The following is a 19,828-nucleotide window of genomic DNA, read 5'->3' on the forward strand; positions in this document are numbered from 1 at the left end:
TAGTTGTACTGTTTAGGGATAAACATTCAAACAACCCTTATCTCAGAACCTAGAGCATCCATTAGTCTCTGCATTCACTGCTGTTCACTACAAAGAGTTGCACATATTAAGGCCAAGAGTAGCATCAGATATATTATTATGCTCTTGTAATTAAAGGAGGACCAGTGCTACTCTGATGTGTTATCAACAGACAGGGGTAGGAACTAGCTAGATAGCCAAGGAGCACTACTAATATTTTGATCATTTGTTATAAATAAGACTGTTCTGGATCAATTTCATATTAGTCTTTACATGGTTTGCATAACATATTTTTCATACTGATATAAGAAATGAAGATGTGATTTTTAATAACAGTACTTTAGGTGGGGTTTAATGACAGCCAACATCAAATAGCGAATTCAGGTGTATTTAGGCCATAAGAAGTAAAATAATTGACTGAAATTATACTTAATGGTATCAGCCTGAATAACTGATCAGAATGAAGTAATTAGAAAAAGAGAGCTTGAATCAAATTTATCAAAATGAGATTAAAGTGTTAATGAACACAAAATGACAAAGGAGTAGACCTAGATGAAGGTGGTAGTAACCTGAGACTGATTATGTGTTACAGTGTGAAGTTCAACATAGGACCTCTGAGAAAAATTGCACCCATATTTCTTGAAAAGATGCCCTAGAAAATGAATGGCATAGTTTTTATATTAAGCTACATTTGTCGTATACTCAGATGTATATCTATCTTGTATCTGGGGACTATATTACTCAAGATCAGAGATATTATGCTGCGGTAGCAGCCTGAAAATGTTAGTGGTTTCAACACTGGTGCTCACAATCTACATCCACCCTGGTTGCTAGATCTCCTGGATCATTTCTTCACTTCAGAGCCAGCTGTGAAAGGGTAGTATTCTCTAGAATACTCCTGGTCATCATGACAGGTACAATAGAACATAGTAAACTGTGGGTTTTTTCATATGGAAATAAGACATAGTTCATCAACTCACAATTTATTGCCCACAGCATATTTCGTGTCTATGAAGGAACTTAGTCAGTCTACAAAGTTTACTTCTCCTATTAAGACGGCAGTGCCTGTTCAGAAATGTTTAAATGTCATCTGTTGAGAGAGAATAAATGGCTTGTTGAATTTTTCCAAAGTATCAGATTCTAGCTTATGATCATTCAATGCTAGTATTTAGAAACCTTAAATGGACATCTGGTGTGTCAAATATTTCCTTAGAAGGCTTATCAAATTAAGCCTAAAACTTTGGCTTCTACTACCGTTTAAATTTATTAGTATTTAGGTATTATCTCTATTGTCATCAATCTAAAACATTAATCGAATACCTAAGAAAATGTAATTTTTAAAATACTGCATTTACTAAAAAGAAATGATTTTACTTTGCCCAGGAAAATACAATTTAAAAAGATAAAAGATTTATGAGTTAATGAGTTTTTAAATTCTAATAGTAGGAATTTATTTGAATAAATTGTGGTAACAGTTTTCTTGCAATCAGGTGGAAAATCTTGAGGAAGTAATATTTAATGTATATCTTTATTTAGGATAGTGTATGGTGTTTAATTTTTCTTGTGCTATTTAATTAAAATTGTCACAAGGGAAAATTTCCCTCACAGATATCATACAGATTTTCTTTTCCTTAGGATATGTTTGATGGTCTTTATAAATAAATTGAACATCTAGAAGCTAAAAAGCTATGCATTACAAAGAAATGTTACCTTCATTGTATGAATGCACACTTCTTGATATCTTTTATGCAAGAGAAAACTTCCATGGATAGAAAGGCTCAATTATTTTTATTATAAATATCTTCTGAGATCTTGCACATTAAAGTTAAACTCAAATTCACATTCAGAATGTTTTTAAAGCTGTGAAACTCAATCCTTTTTGTACAAAATAGAATTGTGAAGAAACTAAATATACTATGAGTTTTGCAGTTACAAATTTTATTTTCAAGTGATTTTTTTTGAAAGTCACATTTTTATACCTCATCTGTAAAACATTTATTATAGAAATTGAACATTGAGAGTCAGTGTGATGAAATATTTATAAGGTGAGTTAACCTCATAGAATCTATGGGGCACCTAAAGAAATTAAAGTTACAAGGCAGTTGTTTATAAGGTTCCTTTTTGAAAGTATTGAAAGTTTAATTGGGAAGATTAATAATTGACTCAACACATACAACATGAAAAGCGTAGTTCATGATGGAAATTAATTTACTGCTTCCTCAGACTGACTAAAGTGATATTAAAGTTACAGAAATTATGGTCTCAATATAATTAACTTTCTAGTCATTGGTGGCTTTCTATTAAATCTTGGAAATTTGAAATCATTAGGAATTTTTAGGGATCTAAATGACTTTTTAAATAATCAACGTACTTTTTCTCTGTAGCCCATAATCTTCATATGTTAAAGGTTTCACTTATCCACCCACCTCACTATTGAAACATTAGTCTTTTATTTTCAACTGAATAACTAAAATGGTTACAGATGACTTGAACTTCATTTTCTGTGGCCTTATTGGAGTGAAATGGGATAGACTGTTACAAAGTACTATCATACAAGATATGGAAGAATTAACCATATTCATTGATAGATGATTTTTTTCAGCCTTCCTATCACAGCATGATTATTTCTTTGTGGGATCCATTGCCTCAAAAGATTTCAGAACTGTATTTGTGTAATGAATTTTTGTATTTTAAATTAATTAGTAGCCTGTAACTATCCATTCCAAAAGACAACCAGTATTAGAGTTCATATGAACTACCATTTCTAGTGCTCTCTTTGAAATGTCCATATTAGTCTATGTGTCCTTGCCCTTTCAGTACTGTCTCCATGTACACTATCTTGGAAAGTATAGTTAATGCTATATTCCTGTTTTGTTTTATAACTTTGAAAAACATTAAATGGCAGTTAGAAGTAGAGAATAATATAACTAGCAAATACACATAGTCCAGCACTTCATATTGACATCTTGAAATTTTGTCTTATTTTTTATTTTTTAAAAAATCTTATTTCACATGTTAATTACAGTTCCCTCTCCCTCCAGTGCATCCATCCGTTCCCCAAACCTTCTACCCACCCCAACCCTATTCACTCCTCAGAGAGGGTAAGGCATCCCATGGGGAGTCAACAAAGTCTGTCACATCACTTGAAGCAGGACCAAGGCTCTCCCACCTGTATCTAGGCTGAGCAAGGCATCCTTCCATAGGGAATAGGCTCTAAAGAGTCAGGTCATGCACTAGGGAGAAATACTGGTTCCATTGCTACTGACCTCACAAAATGCCCAACCACACAACTGCTCTCCACATTCAGAAGGCCTAGTTGGGTCTTATGCAGGTTCCCCAGCTGTCAGTCTGGAGTGAGTGAGTTCCCCCACTTGCTCAGGTCAGCTGTCCTGTGGGTTTCCCCATCATGGTCTTAGCCCCTTTGCTCATAATATCGCTCTTCCCCTTTTATGACTGGACTCCAAGAGCTTGGCCCAGTGCTTAGCTGTGAATCTCTGCCTCTGCTTCCATAAGTTACTGGATGAAGGTTCTGTGATGACAATTAAGGTAGTCATCAATCTGATTACAAGGCAAGGCCATTAAGTAGCGTCTCCTCTATTGCTTAGATTCTTAGCTAGTTCCCTGTGTCTTGTAACTGTGACTAATATGACGATGAACAAAGCAGTGCAGATAACTCTGAGATAGTGATTTTATTTCCTTTGGACATATGTACAGAGATTGGATTGCTGGTTAATATGGAAATTCTAATTTTAATTTTAAAAGTAAACTAATTTTTCAAAATTATTGTACTAACTTACATTCCCATGAAAAATAATCAAGAGATTCCATTTCTCAACATTCTTGATAGGATTTTTGACATTTTGATAATTGTCATCATAACAATAGGAAGCTAATACCTCATTCTGACTTTAAGCCTCCCCGAGAATTAGTGATAGTGACCATTTCTCTCTATTTTGGAAAAATGTCTACTCAGGTCTTTTGCTCAATTTTCATTGGATTATTTGATTTTTCTGTTTTATTCATTTGACATGCAAGTTCTTTATATATTTTAGTTAACAATTCATTATGGATATATATTTTTAAAATATTTTTCTTTTTCCTATTCCATTTTTAATTTCTTCTGGGAGTTCTGAGGATGGAGCCTAGAGATTTACATGTGCTTCTATTTCAGTGTTTTGTTGATAATTTATTTTGTTATGCAGAAACTTTTTTAGGTTGATGCAGTTCCACTTGCTGTTTTTGTGGCCTCCATTTTTTAATTATATGTATGTAAGTTTTTTATTGCATTGTATTTTTCCTATTTGGAATTTTCTTTGGTGAATTTTATTTCAGCTTCTTATCTTTTGAATGATCTGTGCATTTATTTCTTTAGAATTCGTTGTAATGCTTGACTTAATCTAATCCTTCATTATGTTTGTAAGAATTTAGTGATAGGGAAATATGGTAAAAGTTCAGCATTTCATGACTGCTTTGTTAACTAAGAGACAGTTATATGTTTGTTAAATATCCTACCTTAGTGTACCACAGTATTATTGATCAGTGTATTGTAACCACCTAAACAGATAATATGTTAGAAAAGGAATTATAGTCTTCATATGTGGCTGAGCGGTGTTAGTGCATGCCTTTAATCCCAGCACTCGGGAGGCAGAAGCAGATGAATCTCTGTGACTTTGTGGCCAGCCTGGTCTATAAGAGCTAGTTCAACATAGGCTCCAAAGCTATAGAAAAACCCTGTGTTGAAATACCAAAAACAAACAAAAATATCTTCAAATATATGGATACATTGTATCACTATGTGCAACAGAGGGACAATGACTGTAGGTGAGTTCAACAAAGATAAAAAAAATCACAAAAATGGGAAATTTGTTAAGTAGAAAAGAACATTAGGGATTATCTAATTTCATTTGCTTCCATTTCAGTCTACGGGTAATGATAACTGTTAACATTTGCATGTTCTGTAATTTACAAAATATTTCCATGTCACTTGATGTTCATAGACAACAGAGTTGTTATTATTGTGATACCCATGACAACTCTGTGAGGTAAGTATAAACATGCCCATTATTTTTTAATCTACTAATTATGGTTGTCTATTCAAAAGGAAATTCATTGTTTTTTCCTTTTATTATAGAGTGTGGCTTATTGTAGAAGATTGAGGCATTAAGCATAATAGCAAAAAGATTCAGTAATTAACTACACTGAAAGACATTTTTATAGTTACAGTTTTATTGCCAAGTAACTGTCTAGTTGTGTGAATTACTTACCTACTTTATTTCTGTGTTTCTTATCTGTGAAGCTGTGAGGGCTGTCTACTATGGTTATGCCCGTGCACACACTTCCATTCTTTTTGTATTCTTTTCTCTGTTACCACTTACAATCCCATATAAGCAGATGAAAATATTAGGAAATTCTGAGAATAACTGGCCCTTATAAGTAAAATAGCTAAGCTGTCTCTTTCTCAAAGTAATGATTACAGGAATACAAGCAAGACTGTGATAACTGAGCTGTTCAAAATGGTGGATAATGTGCAGAAAACCTGTGCAAGATCCAGCCAGACAAAATCCCAACATAGAGGGCATGAAGGTGAATATGTAAGCCCACCGGTAGCTGAGGGATTAGTAGCCATTGATGGCTGTTGGGAGAGGGAGGGTCGAGAACATTGTAATAATATGACTTCTGGTAGGCTGCCCACACAACAGAACCAGTCACAATCCCAAGACAAGCTGGGCAACAAATTACACTTGCTGGCAAAACAGGAAAAAAAGCAAAAGAAGTAATCTCAAAATTGTAAAGGAAGGAATAGAAGGATGGAGAGGGTAGTAAGGGAAGGAGCTGAGGGGATGATTATACCTTCTCAATGAATTAATTTTAAAATGGGTGGATGCACTGTTGAGGCAGAGCTTTCCCCCACCTGCCTTATATCTCAAGAGCACATAGAATGAAATCCCAAAGAGCTAAGCAATAACATGCTGGTAATACCTGTCTATTAACCCATGGGTAACTTTTTTGCACTAACAAGTCAGCTTTTGGTCTTTAAAAGTGAAGTTATTGTTATTTCACCTTCCTCCTGTATTTAGCTACCTCCCACATCCCTAAAGAGCCCCCCTTTCCCATTTCCCTATCAGATGAATTATACCCTGATACTTGCCTTTATTCAGGGTATTAAATAGTGCTTAAAACTTGTCGACCAGTACATGGTATACCAGTAGTAGTGTGTTGGAATAGAATAAATCTTGTGTGTTCTGTGCTCAGTATAGCAAAGATATCATTATTTTACAGAAAGGATAATTAATTATAATCTATGATACAGCTCATCTCTAAGATGGTATTTCTGTGTATATATGTTTTGAAATACGAAGTGATCAAAATTGGAGGAACAATCTTCACTTAATGCATACATTCTCATTAGGAATTACGTGCATAAAATTCAAATTGCATGATTTAAAGAAGCAGTATATGGATAAGGATGAAGAATTGCAAATTTCATTTTGCATATACAGCAAAAGACAGCTTTAGCTATTGAAAAGAATTTGGGGAATGTATATTGCTCTAAAACCAACTTTTAAAAACTAAATTTAATTTAAACATGAAAAACTAGAACATAAGAGTTATATCTTTCCATACCATGGGTATGTTCAAAAGAATGTAGATTTTTCTATATACAACACTATTTTCTTTTAAAACCTTGAAATACATTTTTAGGACAATATTTAGCCCCAAGTGTTAATAAAACCTACACTTTTAGAAGCAAGTATTTTAAGATCCTATTTTTAAGGAAGTAAAATAACTTACTAATAAAATTAATCCTCCAAATTACCTGGGGCTGTTTAAATATTAACCATGATAAAAACAAATTACATAAAATTAGTGCTTAAAAATATCATATAATCATTTAGCTTTTATTATTTTCCATGATAACAGGTTATTGTGCACTGATTCTATTTCTTGGTTATGTTATACAGTATTTAATATACTGTGACCTCGTCCTTGATAAAAGCCTATGGCTTTCAATAAGAATCAAGCCAACATAGGCAAAACAAAGAAGAGATACAAACAAGTATATAAGTGTCTATTCAAAACCGTGAACTATTAAATAAGTTTAGTGGATGAAAAAAAATCAAGTGATAAATTGTGCGAATGTATGCACCATGAGATTCTAAGGAATGCAGGACTGTTTAGAGTAAGCCAGTAACAATGTTTTTAAACCAGGTTACTAGTTTGTGAATTCTGTACACTTAATATTTAATTTGGTTAATTTTTCCTCTTATATAGTAATCTTAATCTTGGTAAATAAACTTTTTCTAAAAATGCCATCTCATCAAAATCCTCTTGGCAGTCTCCAGTTGTGAGCCTACTGAATCTATATTACTGGACATGAAACCCATGGCTGCATTTTAGCTTGGGCTCTTGAGTAATTCTTGCACAGAAAACGAAAATTTGAACTCGATTCCATTAAGTGTGTTTGACTGCAGATGCCTTGCTCTTGTACAAATGTCTTTATTTGTGCTGCCGCTTAACAGCAACCATTACTAATTGTTTTTAGGTAGAATTTGGCTCCTCTGCTCTCTGAGCCCTATAATTTTGTCAATTAAGCTAACCAAAGGAATTCCAAATGCTTTTCTTTAATATTTAAGGTTTTATACACAAACACTTAAAAATTTTAAAAATATCAATTGAAAATTCATTTATTAAAAAAGTTCACTTACAATCATTTAGCTATGTTTATGTGAAATAGTAAGTTTAATTCTAACATTTGTATATGCTTTATTACTCTGGTTGAAAATCTTAACTACCTTGGTCACCTGATATATATTTCCTTAGACTTTTTCTTTAAAGATTACATCAGAATAATTGGGCATGTACCACCATTTCATTTTCCAAAACCATTAAATCTACAACTATAAGTGTAATAAGTTGAGGCAATATACCACAGCTGATGAAAAGTTTGCAGGTTTGAAATTTGACTGATACAAGGAATACTGTAATGCAGTTTTATTCAATTTTATAGTAAGGGTATTAACTTTTAAAAATAAATACTTGCTCTTTCGCATAATTTTGTGGCATGTATGCTTTACAAGACATTAAACTTTAAATGTCATGAAAACGGTGGATTCCTGTGTAAGTTTTGGCACATCTGTGCAAATGCTATGTGATTTGCTTTTCTTTCTGTTGCTGTAATAAAATACTTGAACATGAAGTAACTTAGGGGAGAAAAGGGCTATATTTCATTTAATAATCCAGCTACAGTCCATCATTGTGAGGAAGTCAAGGCAGGACTTGAATCAGCTGACATTAAATTCACAGCGGCGAGCAGAGAAATGAATGTTTCCATCCTTACATCATTCAGGAACCTTGCCTATGAAATGGCACCAAGCAGAGCAAACTAGGTCTTCCTATATTACCTTAAGTCAACCTTCTGGACTTGGCCTCAGGCCAACCCACAAGTAGACAGTCAGTACTTGAGATTCTCTGCCCAGGTAATTCTAGGTTGTGACAAGTTGACAATTTAACCATCACAGCATATTGTACTCATTTTTGAGTGCCTAGCACAATAGAATATTAGTTGCTCATTCAAGAGGAAAAGACATATATTTTACATGGTCCAATCTGTTCAGTATATAAATATATATAATATCACTAAACTATTTTACTAAATATATTTTATTACCTCTAGTAATTTTTAAATTTCATATTAAAGTATTAGACATATTAATGTAGTTAATATTCTACATTATTTAGTATGTTTCCACCCATTGCATTATTATCCTCCTATGTCCTCAGATTATTCTTTTTAGGAAGTAGGAATCTCTTCATGTTAACTCCTAGGTCAATATTAGTCATCTTAGATAGTTTCATTCTATATTAAATCAAAATATAGTCCATTCTTATGTATAGTTCCAACCTTATTTGAAATTAGCCATTTTCCAAGAAGTTCTGGGAAATGGTACAACAAGACAACAAAACTGAAAATTTCATTATTATTAAGTTAATCTTTGTTTCTATGCCTTCTCAGTGAGCATATATACATACATACATACATTCATACATACATACAGCATCAAGATCATATAAGGGTGGTTGTTTTTACTTCCTTAGTAATATGTATGTATCTGCTTTCTCCCTTGCTAAATTAATAATTATTAATGATGGAGGTGAAAAAGACATGACTTTTTTGTTTTGTCTTAGAAGTCATACAAAACAGGTTTAGCACATTAATGCTATTTACAACAAGCAGTGGTTGCTAAAGATAAGTTTAAGATTATTTTAACATTTCTTTGTGTTATATCCACATTAGATATGGCATGAAATTATTATCTTGTATGAGTATTATACTGCTAGTAGGGTATATACATTATTAGGCCACTAGTAGAATATTAACAGTAATGATATTTACTTTCTTAAGGAGATTCCCTTTGAAGTTTGAAAGTAAAAGTAATGGATTTTTAAAAATTAAATAATTGCCAAACAAGAGTAATATTTTGCAATAGCATATTTATTACTCCTTATGTGTCGATCTCTGAGGCAATCAGTTTATCTCATTTTCTCACTTAATTCTCAGATCACTCCTATTGGGTCACTACTACTACATATAATGTCTATGGCCAGTTTACAGATTTCTTGAAGAAAATGACCACCATTATGTTTCTAAGCAGAAGTCACTTTTACATATTGTGGTTTATTGGTGAACAAAGAGTTAAGAAAAAATGTAGTTGATTTTTAACTTCTTTTTTACAATTTCAGAGATTCAAATTTATGTAAGAACTATAAACCTGATATTTTAAAATATATAATAGAAAGTAGATTTGATAGTTTGAGTAGTTAAAAATAGAAAAGTATGAGATTTTGATATCAATGTTGAAATAAATGTTAGTGTATTCTTAATGGTCTAATCATAATAAATCAATGTTTAAAATCTTGGAGATATTTTGACAGATTTACTTATCATGGGTAAAAATTTTAGATAGAAAATCTCTAATAATTTTTTAAATGTTTCCAAAAGTAATCTTAACATCTATTGCCCCTTGTTGTATGTGCTTAAAGTTAGTCAAATTAGAAAATATACTTAAGGCAAAGTAACTGACCATCTAACCTTACCATTGGTTCTACTTGGGTTAAAAAAAAAAAAGTAAAATTTCCAGATTTTTCTCATTCTTATTTGAGTTTTTGCATGGAATGTCAGGAATTTTTCTTAGTACAATTTCCAAAAACATACATTAAAATGGATCTTAATTTTTTGAACATAATATTTGTTTTTGTTTTCAGGATTGCACTGTATATGAAACTGAGAATAAAATTCTTCATGTGGTAAGTAGATTTGGATGTATTTTTATCTCCATTAGATAATATTTACTTAGCAATTAAAAGAATATGGCTTGAAAAAAGTAATCCATAATAAAAAAAAAAGATCAACTAACTTACTTTAGTTAAGTATACATTTTAGGAAACCTCTAAAAGAATCAAAACATGTTAGTTATAGTCAACTTGTTTTAGCTAATAGAAAAAATGCTCTGGTCTAATATTTGAATATTATGAGGCAAGATTTGAGTAAAATAATCTTGCAAACAGAATTGGAAAGTACAATTTTTCTCAGTAATTTATGATTTAAAAAATATACCAGAACAAGGTATTTTCTTCTACAGTGGGAGTAATTCATCGCTATATTCATTTGGATGAGATATTTCCTAAGAAAATCAAACTTCCTTGCTCTGATCTTATACTCAAGAACTAATCTATCTGGAAATTTGTCATTATTTGTTAAATCCATTCATTTCTTTGGTTACTTTTTTTACATTCATTCATTTTGTTGATGATGCGGGAGATATGAATACATGCCACAGTATGCATGTAGAGATCTGATTGGAAGTTTGCTAATATTTTATTATGAGAAGTGAGGTGTTGTTAAATTATACCCAGAGAAAAGGTATCTCTTGTTGTTAGTAAACACCTTGATGACTTTTGCCCTTTCTTTAGGGTGATCTCAGGAAAGAACAACTGATGTACTCTTCTCTGTTTTGCCTAGGAAGAAAAAAATAACTATCCCTCCTTTTAGGTGCTGCTATCCATAGGCTCTGGAGAACAGGAAGGAAATAATAGTATGTGTGTGTGTGTGTGTGTGTGTGTGTGTGTTCCAATCATTAGTTTAATTTTTTAAGCATATTATAGGTTAAGTAGTAAACCCGAATTTCATTCAAAATATGAAGCTGGTGTATGCACATATATACATGTGACACACACACGTGCGGAGTTCAGAGGAAACTTGTAGGAGTGGCTTCTCTCCTACAGTGTGTGTTCCAGAATTCAAATTTAGGTCATCAAGCTTTCCCCACTGAGCCATCTCACCTACTCCAAAATCTAAACTTTTTGACCACATTTCTGAAGCTGCTGACATTGTAAGTGGAAAATTCCTTATCTGACCTCATATGATGGGGCCCATTCAACATTGAGGCTCACAACACAACCAAGGAAAAGATGACTCTCTCAGACCTCACCAACAGCTGTGCTATATCTTTTTCATGTAGCTAATGCAAGAATACCTACAAAGAATAATGAAATGGCGTATGTGCGGGCCAGCCGCAGGTTTCACATGTGACCTGTGGACATTACTTACAGTTGTTCATTTCTTGCTTTAATTTTGTTTATTCCTTCTGTAATATAAAGATATTGCTAAAAATACCCCAAAATGTCTGTAGATGATCTGTTTGTGTCAGGGTGAAAAAGATACCTTTATCTATAATACAGAATGTAAACTGTTGAAAAAAATGGACAGCAGTGTAAAATACGAAACTTCTCCAGAAGAATGTGGTATTGCAATGACCAGTATGTATGGCATAAAGAAACAGAAGGATGAACTGTTGAAGTACTGTGCTAAAATGCTGAACAAAATGCCACATAAATTAAGGACTGGAAATCTCAAGTTATGTATTTAAATAGCGGAGCCACTACATTGCTATCAGCACCTTCCAATTACTGTGCTCATCATGATGAAACAAAGGCTGATCTACCTCAATGAACTGAAACTTAAAAGGAACTGTATTTCCTAAGCTAGGTGCAGAAGTTTAAAGCATGACTCAGCATGAAAATTTTCAAGATTGGTTGTGATAAAGCTTCTGCCTATGGGAAAATGAAAATATTCATTGAAGTGGATATAAAAGATTATATCATCATTGGGACTCTAGTTGTTCATTCATTGGCTGGTAGTAGAATAGTCAAAATGGTTCTGAATCAAGATGATCATGATAATAGTTACAATCAAGATGACATTTTTAATACAGCAGAGAAAATGCCTATTGTTGACACAGTAAAAAGAGATAGTGGGCTTTTTGGAGGAATAGAGAAATGTTCATTTATAACAGAATAAGAAATCATAGTAGTTCATAAGCTCAAGAAGAGCCTTCTAAGACAAAATCTGTTTTTAATGGGTTAAATGACTCTGGAAGAAACAATAAAAAAAAAAAAACTATCCAGTACTGTGCTAACTTATCTCTAGGAGACCTACTTCTTGATCCTGTAAGTGAAAATTTTTATGATGATTGAAGAAGAAAAAATCATAGGTCTCTGAATGGCAAATCAGATTTTATAGTATTTTGGATTACATAAAATATTCTGATATGATTGAAACCTGGATTTGCATAAGGAGAGATAGACATTTTGCCTTACACCTTTAATCCCAACACTTGGAAGGCAGAGGTAGGCAGAAGTCTGTGAATTCATGCCTAACCTCAACTGTATAGTGAGTTCCCAAGAATGTCAGAAGTGAGACCCTCTCATTAAAAAAAAAAGTGTAAGTAACAAAAGCAAAGTTCAAATGATACATATAGTATAACATTTGAATATATTTATACTAAAGAAAATGACTTGAAGATGCTTGGAATAGACTAGATCTTCTTTTGTCTGGTAGGAATGGGATGGCAGTTGTCAAAGAGGAAGGAAATGATCAAGTGTGGAAAGCTATAATACCTTAGGAATTCCCTAAGGAAATATAGGTATCGTTGTGCCCTTTAACACACCTGGGAAAACTAGAGAGCTAAGCAAAGTTATGAGATGTCTATTCTTAAATTAGGTCAATATGTAAGGATTAGCTTTTAAAAAGAAAAAGGAAATATGTTCTAATACACTAGAATATTAAAATAATCCTACCTCATGAAGTAGACTTATTAAGCTTGTTTAATGTCCACAATAAGAGTCAACAGAACACTGCCTATTTTTTTTAAAAGATACCATATTTTAAAGAAGGCATATCCACTGTAAACAGAGACCACCAAGTGAGCTAAGACAAAAGATTGTAGTAAAAGTAACCAAACAGAAATAGAAGTAAGACCACACTAAAATCATTAAAATGAAAATCAGATGTGAAAGATAATGTGAGAGGGAGACACAAAGTGGACTTCGATAGTACAGTACTAAGATATTTACATATTTGGAAAATGGAAATATGAGAGCAAGCTTTTAGAAGACAGGTTTTAGTTCTCATCACTGTTTCTAAGGAAGAAAGCAATAATAAAGGCTATAATAGAATAAGTTCGGACTAGAAATTTATATATTCACTAAAGTTAGAAAATGTGTTGAAAGGATAATTATTTCAATATATTTTCATAGTAATAGTTCATAATTATAATGGCAAGAAGTAACTTTGCATCCATTCAACAGAGGGACTAGAGGAAAAGAAGCTCATTTTTGTGGTAAATGTCTGTATTCCCAGCAGCTGAGAAATTGAGGGAGGAGGATTATGAGCTCCAAGGAACCTGGGCTATATAAAGGATGTGAAGACCTCATTACAGCCTTTGTCCTCACATTGATATGATATATTATTAAACAGCCTTCTTCTGCTGATGATCCCAAACCTTAAAGATTCTTTAAGTAGTTGTATAACAGCATGTCTCACAATGGAATAAAAGTGATGATATTTCATCTCTAGAGCTTTCTTGAATTCAGTAGAATGCTAATGACTTTCAAATTCATATAATTTTATATTGATCTTCAGAAGTTCTCTGATGTGTGAAAAGGCAGCTTTTATCAATTATAACCCAGAATCCTCTCCTAAAGCTGCTATCTTGTTCTAAATGTAAATTGAATTTCTGTATGCTTGAAATTCCAGTGTGACTATTGCACTCAGGCATGTAAGTTTTAGTTATTCTCATTAATATGATCTCTAATACTGAGTTTTTTTAGATGAAAAACACTAGGAGGCTGCTTGACATATATTACAGTTAATGTAAGTAATCCTGCTAACTTGGCCCCAATTCACGCCTTGTAGTCAACCTAAAGATACCTGGTAACACTATTAGTGAGCCAGAAATTGGTTTCTGGAGTTTGTATTGGATTTTGACACTTTGGTTATTATTAACATTAGAAACTATTTTAATCTTATTTTAATCTCTTGGCCTGAAGAGATGGCTAAAGAGTTAAGAGTACTTACTACTCCTGCAGAGCATCTAGGTTTGGGTCCCAGCACCTACACTGTAGTTCCCAATCATCTGTAACCCTAATTCCAAGGGATTCAATACCTTCTTCTGGCATTCTTGGGTGCCAGGCACATTCATGTTGCACAGACATACAATCAGGCAAAACACTCATATAACATAAAATAAAAATAAATCTTTTTAAAAATTAACTCTTCTATAACTGTTACCCATACCAAAAGGACAAAGGAGGAATGTAAGTGTAATATGATAGAAGTAGTAAGTATTTGCCTTTCCTACGACAAAAGGAGAAACATAGTCTTAAATATTACAGCGGACATAAAGATGACCTGGTATTGCTGTTTCTTTTTATGATGTGTATAGACAGTAGAATATTTATATAAGTGTCCTTGGTGATGTTATATTTGCTGAACGTATTAAACATCACAGACTACTTTAATATTTAGGCTGAATCTAAGGGTATAATCATTGTCCTCATAAAGGATTTGTTTATATTGAGTACCATCATAATATAGTAGAAAGGGCACTGATGAGTGGTTAAAAAAAAAAAATGATGTCCTGACTCCAGCCTGACACTTCATCTCTGTGAACAAGCTTAAATTAGCCTTTCTAATTAACTTGAGGAATTGGACTACCTGTAATATCTTAGGTCTAAATGCCAAAGCTATTTTATGATAAGCTCACAAAATCATGGGAAAGCAACTGGCCACATAAGTGATGAGTTTGAGGACAATCTTTATCTGGTACCCTTCTGTATGTGATCAAGACACTGGATTTTTAAAAGTTCAGCCAAGTTGCTGTAAAATTAATTTTCAAGATAATTGAGTAAGTATAGAAATGGAAACTTCACACTAACTTAAACAAGGAATGTTTGATTCAAATAATTATTAACCTATACTAAGAATTCTGTTACGATATAAAGGGAATCATGAAAACCATTCCTGAAGCCTAAGAGTACCCATTAAAAAAAAAAAGAAAAAAGAAAAGAATGGCTGCTGCTATAGTAAGAGTTCTGGAGAACATATTAAGGTAGCCTCAAGTTGACAAACTCTGAACCTAGACGGAGCTGTAAAGTTGCTGAGAGATTTGCATAAATGGTTTAGGTATGTGGTTGGAGCAGAACAATATCTGGAATCCTCGAAAGAATGAGCATGTCTCATAGACCCTAAATTGGAAACAAGAAAATTTAATGTATAGCCCATGAGAACCTGAAAAAGAAGTCTTATTTCCTCCTGCAATGTCCGTGCAGTGCCCTCTACTGACAAAAGAATAAAATATTGTGCCCAATGTAATGGCAGAAATGCGTAAACATCCAGTTCATGAGCATAGAAAAGGCACTGAAGGGTAACTTTGGTGCTGAGATTTAATAAATTCCTAACTGACGCAATAAGGATAGCACTTACCTCTGCAGAACCATACGTGCCACCTTCAGATTTCCTGGGTGTATGTGGAAATACTGCCCAGAGATCTCAGCTGTTTGGTCCTTATTTACCTAAAAATTGTGTATTATATATATAGTCTGTAAAGTATTGGGCTCATCCAGATTATTTCTTCCATTTGAATCTAATTTCCAAAGCACAATTAAGTCACCTTCTTAATAACTTCATTTTCAGTTCACTGATACATCAAAATTTTTGTCATCTTTGAGCCTAGAAAGTAGTATACCTACCCCCTTTTGTAGTGGTTCTCAGCCTTCCTAATGATGCGACCCTTTAATATAGTTCGTCATGTTTTGGTGACCAACCATAAAATTATTTTTGTTGCTACTCCATAACTGTAATTTTGCTACTGTTCTGAACCATGATATAAATATCTGATATTCAAGGTGTCTGATATGCGACCCCTTTGAACGGATCATTCGACCAAAGGGGTCATGACCCACAGGTTGAGAACCACTGCTCTATTGAGTGTCATCTGCTTGGAGACCCGCCACAAACATGCCTGCCGCTGCTTCCTAAACACAAAACGCAGGTAAATGATCTGGTTCTGGTTTCTAGCTTAGACTCTGTCCGCATGGTAATGCAGAGAAGTAGGTACTGTCTTTGATTTTTATTAAAATCTTTATGTGTGACAGAACATAGACACTTGGAAGGATTAAGGAATTTCCCTAATATCATGTAGCTAGTGGGTTGTACACTGGGGTTCAGTCCCAAGTTTTTCATCAGTCTTATATGGTTGCCCTTCTATGAGAACAAAAGTCCAATTCTGTGGCTCAGCAATGAATGCAGATTATTTCAGTGACTTTCCACTCATAGTTTTCCATTCATATCTATGGTGGGTAAGAATCTAAGATGGCCACCAAGATCTATGCTCCTGGCGTATAATTAGCAATGCTTGAGTGTAGTTGAGATCAGGAGATACAATGAATTCTACTTCAACATGCCTAAATTTTGTTCAGTGACAAAAGTGAAGGGATTTTTTTTTCAAATATGTCTAAAACCCTTTATCATTCGACTTAAATCATAGAAAAGAAGAAATTATCTCTGGTGAACTTAACCTCGTAAGCCATTTTTAAATGTCTCAAAGAAGATGAAATCTGTTGACTGGGCAAAAGCCAGACAGCTTATCTTACTGTATCCTATGGAGTGCTCCATGTAATCAGGACCTGAGGGCAACTCTTGGGAGCTAACAATAATACTTGGATAACAGGAAGAAAGAAAATGAAAAGCTCAGTAATATAGCCACGTGGAAATGAATTCTACCAATGACCTAAATGAACATGAAGCAAATTCTGTGTCTTAAGGCATCTTTTGGATATTTAGCCCTGTTGACATCTGACAGGCTTGCAAAGCCATCATCTGCAGAGTAAGAACTGGGTCTAGTATCTGGATTCCTAGCTCACAGAAACTGGGAAATAATAAGTGTGTTATTTTAAGCCTCTGAGTTTGTGGTGATTTGTATCAATCCCAAGTACATGACCAATTTAAATTTAAATCCAGACCAAATCAAAGAACTTGAAAATTTTTAAATAAAGCAAAAAAGAGACTAGTAATCAAGAGAGAATAATTTTGAAAACATTTCTTTTGGTCATTTAAATTTAAATGTAGAATACTATATTTCCACCTCTAACATTATTTTAGAAGAGCTGGCATGTCATGGGAGGACAAATACTTTATTAAGCATCAAGACTTATGGGGGTTTGCTTTGACTATGCCTTTAGCGCTGTCAGCTTGTCAGGTTGTTTGACCTTTTAGGATCCGCAAGTTGTCATTTAGGAAGACTGAACAAAAACTCTTCAGTTATGTTTATTGAAAGTCTATGACCATGAGGATTTCAACAATTAGAAGCCTTAGTGACAGAATAGATGCTATCAATAATTATCAGGACCTATACATTTCAGTGTAAGAATTTAGAAGGAAAGTTGATTTGATTGCTGTGAGTTGTGAATTAGTATTTTTAACTCACAAGGTCTTAGGGGTTATTACTTCTCTGTTTTCAGGAGCTACAGTGTAACATGCTTAATGTTTGTGATGCTAAGGTTACAACCCCAAATCAATTACCAGAAACACTACTCCAAGCTGTGGAATCCATAAGCATTGTCTTTGGCCTTTAATTCACATAGCATATTCTCTGTGATTGTTGAGTATATGAATGGCTTTAATGTCAGCATGATTGTGGTCAGGATAGATTCATTTAATCTTGTTGAGCTTTTTCTCTCCACTACCATATTTTGAAACATAAAGAAATTACAAGAGGGTTTGGGGGCTTTAGAGGAATGAGTTTACAAGTCTTTTATTTACTTGTATCTGTAGTTGATTTCTTTTTTTCCCCAGCAGATTAATTTTTATTACTTTATAAATAATACCAATCAAAATTTCCACTTCCTCCCCACCTCCCACTTCCCTCTCCCTTCCCCACTCACTCTTCCTCCCTCCCTCTCGAGTCCTAGGAGAGGGCAGGGTACCCTGCCCTGTGGGAAGTCCAAGGCCTTCCCCCCTCCATCCAGGCTTAGGAAGGTATGCATACAAAGAGAATAGGATCCCAAAAAGCCAGTACATGCAGTAGAGACAAATCCCAGTGCCATTATCATTGGCTTCTCAGTCTGCCCCAATTGTCAGCTACATTCAGAGAGTCCAGTTTGATCCCATGCTCGTTCAGTCCCAGTCCAACTGGATTTGGTGAGCTCCCATTAGCTCAGGCACACTGTCTCAGTGGGTGGACAAACCCCTAGTGGTCCTGACTTCCTTGCTCATATTCTCCCTCCTTTTGCTCTTCAATTGGACCTTGAGAGCTCAGTCCGGTGCTCTGATGTGGGTCTCTGTCTCCATCTATTGCTGGAGGAAGGTTCTATGGAGATACTCAAGAAAGTCATCAGTCTGACTATGGGACAAGGCCAGTTCAGGCACCCTCTTCTCCACTGCCCAGAGTCCCCGTGGACACCTGGGAACCCTTCTAGAGCCAAGCCTCTTGTCAACCCCAAAATGGCTCCCTTAATTAAGATATCTTCTTCCCTGCCCCCATATTCGTCCTTCCTCCATCTCAACCATCCCACTCCCCTAAGCTCTCCGCAACCCTCATATTCTCCCTTCTCTCTCCCCTTCCCTCACTCCACCCGCACCCCCATGCTCCCAACTTTTGCCCGGCAATCTATATATGTTTTTCTTTGGGTTCACCTTATTACTTAGCTTCTCTAGGATCGTAAACTATAGGCTCAATGTCCTTTGTTTATGGCTAGAATCCACTAATGAGTGAATAGATACCATATTCATCTTTTTGGGTCTGGGTTACCTCACTCAGGATAGTGTTTTCTATTTCCATCCATTAGTATCCAAATTCAAGATGTCATTGATTTTACCGCTGAGTAGTACTCTAATGTGTAGATGTGCCATACTTTCTCTATCCATTCTTCCATTTCTGAAGAAATTTGAAACAGTCCTTTCTGGACATAGATGTAATTTTGACATCGCATTGAAATTTATTATTCTATTACATTAGTTTTTAAGTTAAAATTGTCTTTCAATTGTCTTTACTCATATAAATAAATTCTTCCAGTGTTATGGAACATGTATATGAAATAAAACTTTTAAATCCCAGTTTAAATTTTATTCCTAAACTTTATTCTTTCAGAGTTATCCATGGTTAATTGTACCTTATATTTTAATGATGTACTACTATAAGTAGAAGTATAGAATTTCTAGCTCAGGGCCCAGTAAAATTACTCAGTGGGTAAAGATGGTTTCCAGAAAGCCTGACAAATTGATCTTGAGCCATGGTGGAAAAAAAATACAAACTTCCAAAAGTTGTCCTCTGAATTCCACATGCTTACCATGGTATACAAATGTGTGTGTGTTTGTGTGTGTGCATGTACTCATATACTCACAAATAAATGTAATAAAAAATTTCACCTTCAACAAAGATGTCAAGCACTTGGACATTAAATATTATATTAT

General features: G+C 34.0%; 1 protein-coding gene across 5 annotated transcripts in view; it reads left to right on the forward strand.

Annotated features, from left to right (window-relative positions):
* Nucleotides 1-19,828, forward strand: part of Cnksr2 (connector enhancer of kinase suppressor of Ras 2) — a 203,627-nt gene that overhangs the window by 52,760 nt on the left and 131,039 nt on the right. For all 5 annotated transcript variants that reach the window (XM_050164390.1, XM_050164391.1, XM_050164392.1 and 2 more), the window contains exon 5: nucleotides 10,282-10,323. In XM_050164390.1, the coding sequence (XP_050020347.1) occupies nucleotides 10,282-10,323 (42 nt within the window). The remainder of the gene's footprint in view (nucleotides 1-10,281; nucleotides 10,324-19,828) is intronic.

This window comes from Alexandromys fortis, unplaced genomic scaffold (genome assembly GCF_014885135.2).
Source record: "Alexandromys fortis isolate MF-2015 unplaced genomic scaffold, M_Fortis_MF-2015_v1.1 scaffold_147, whole genome shotgun sequence".
Classification (NCBI taxonomy): Eukaryota; Metazoa; Chordata; class Mammalia; order Rodentia; family Cricetidae; genus Alexandromys; species Alexandromys fortis.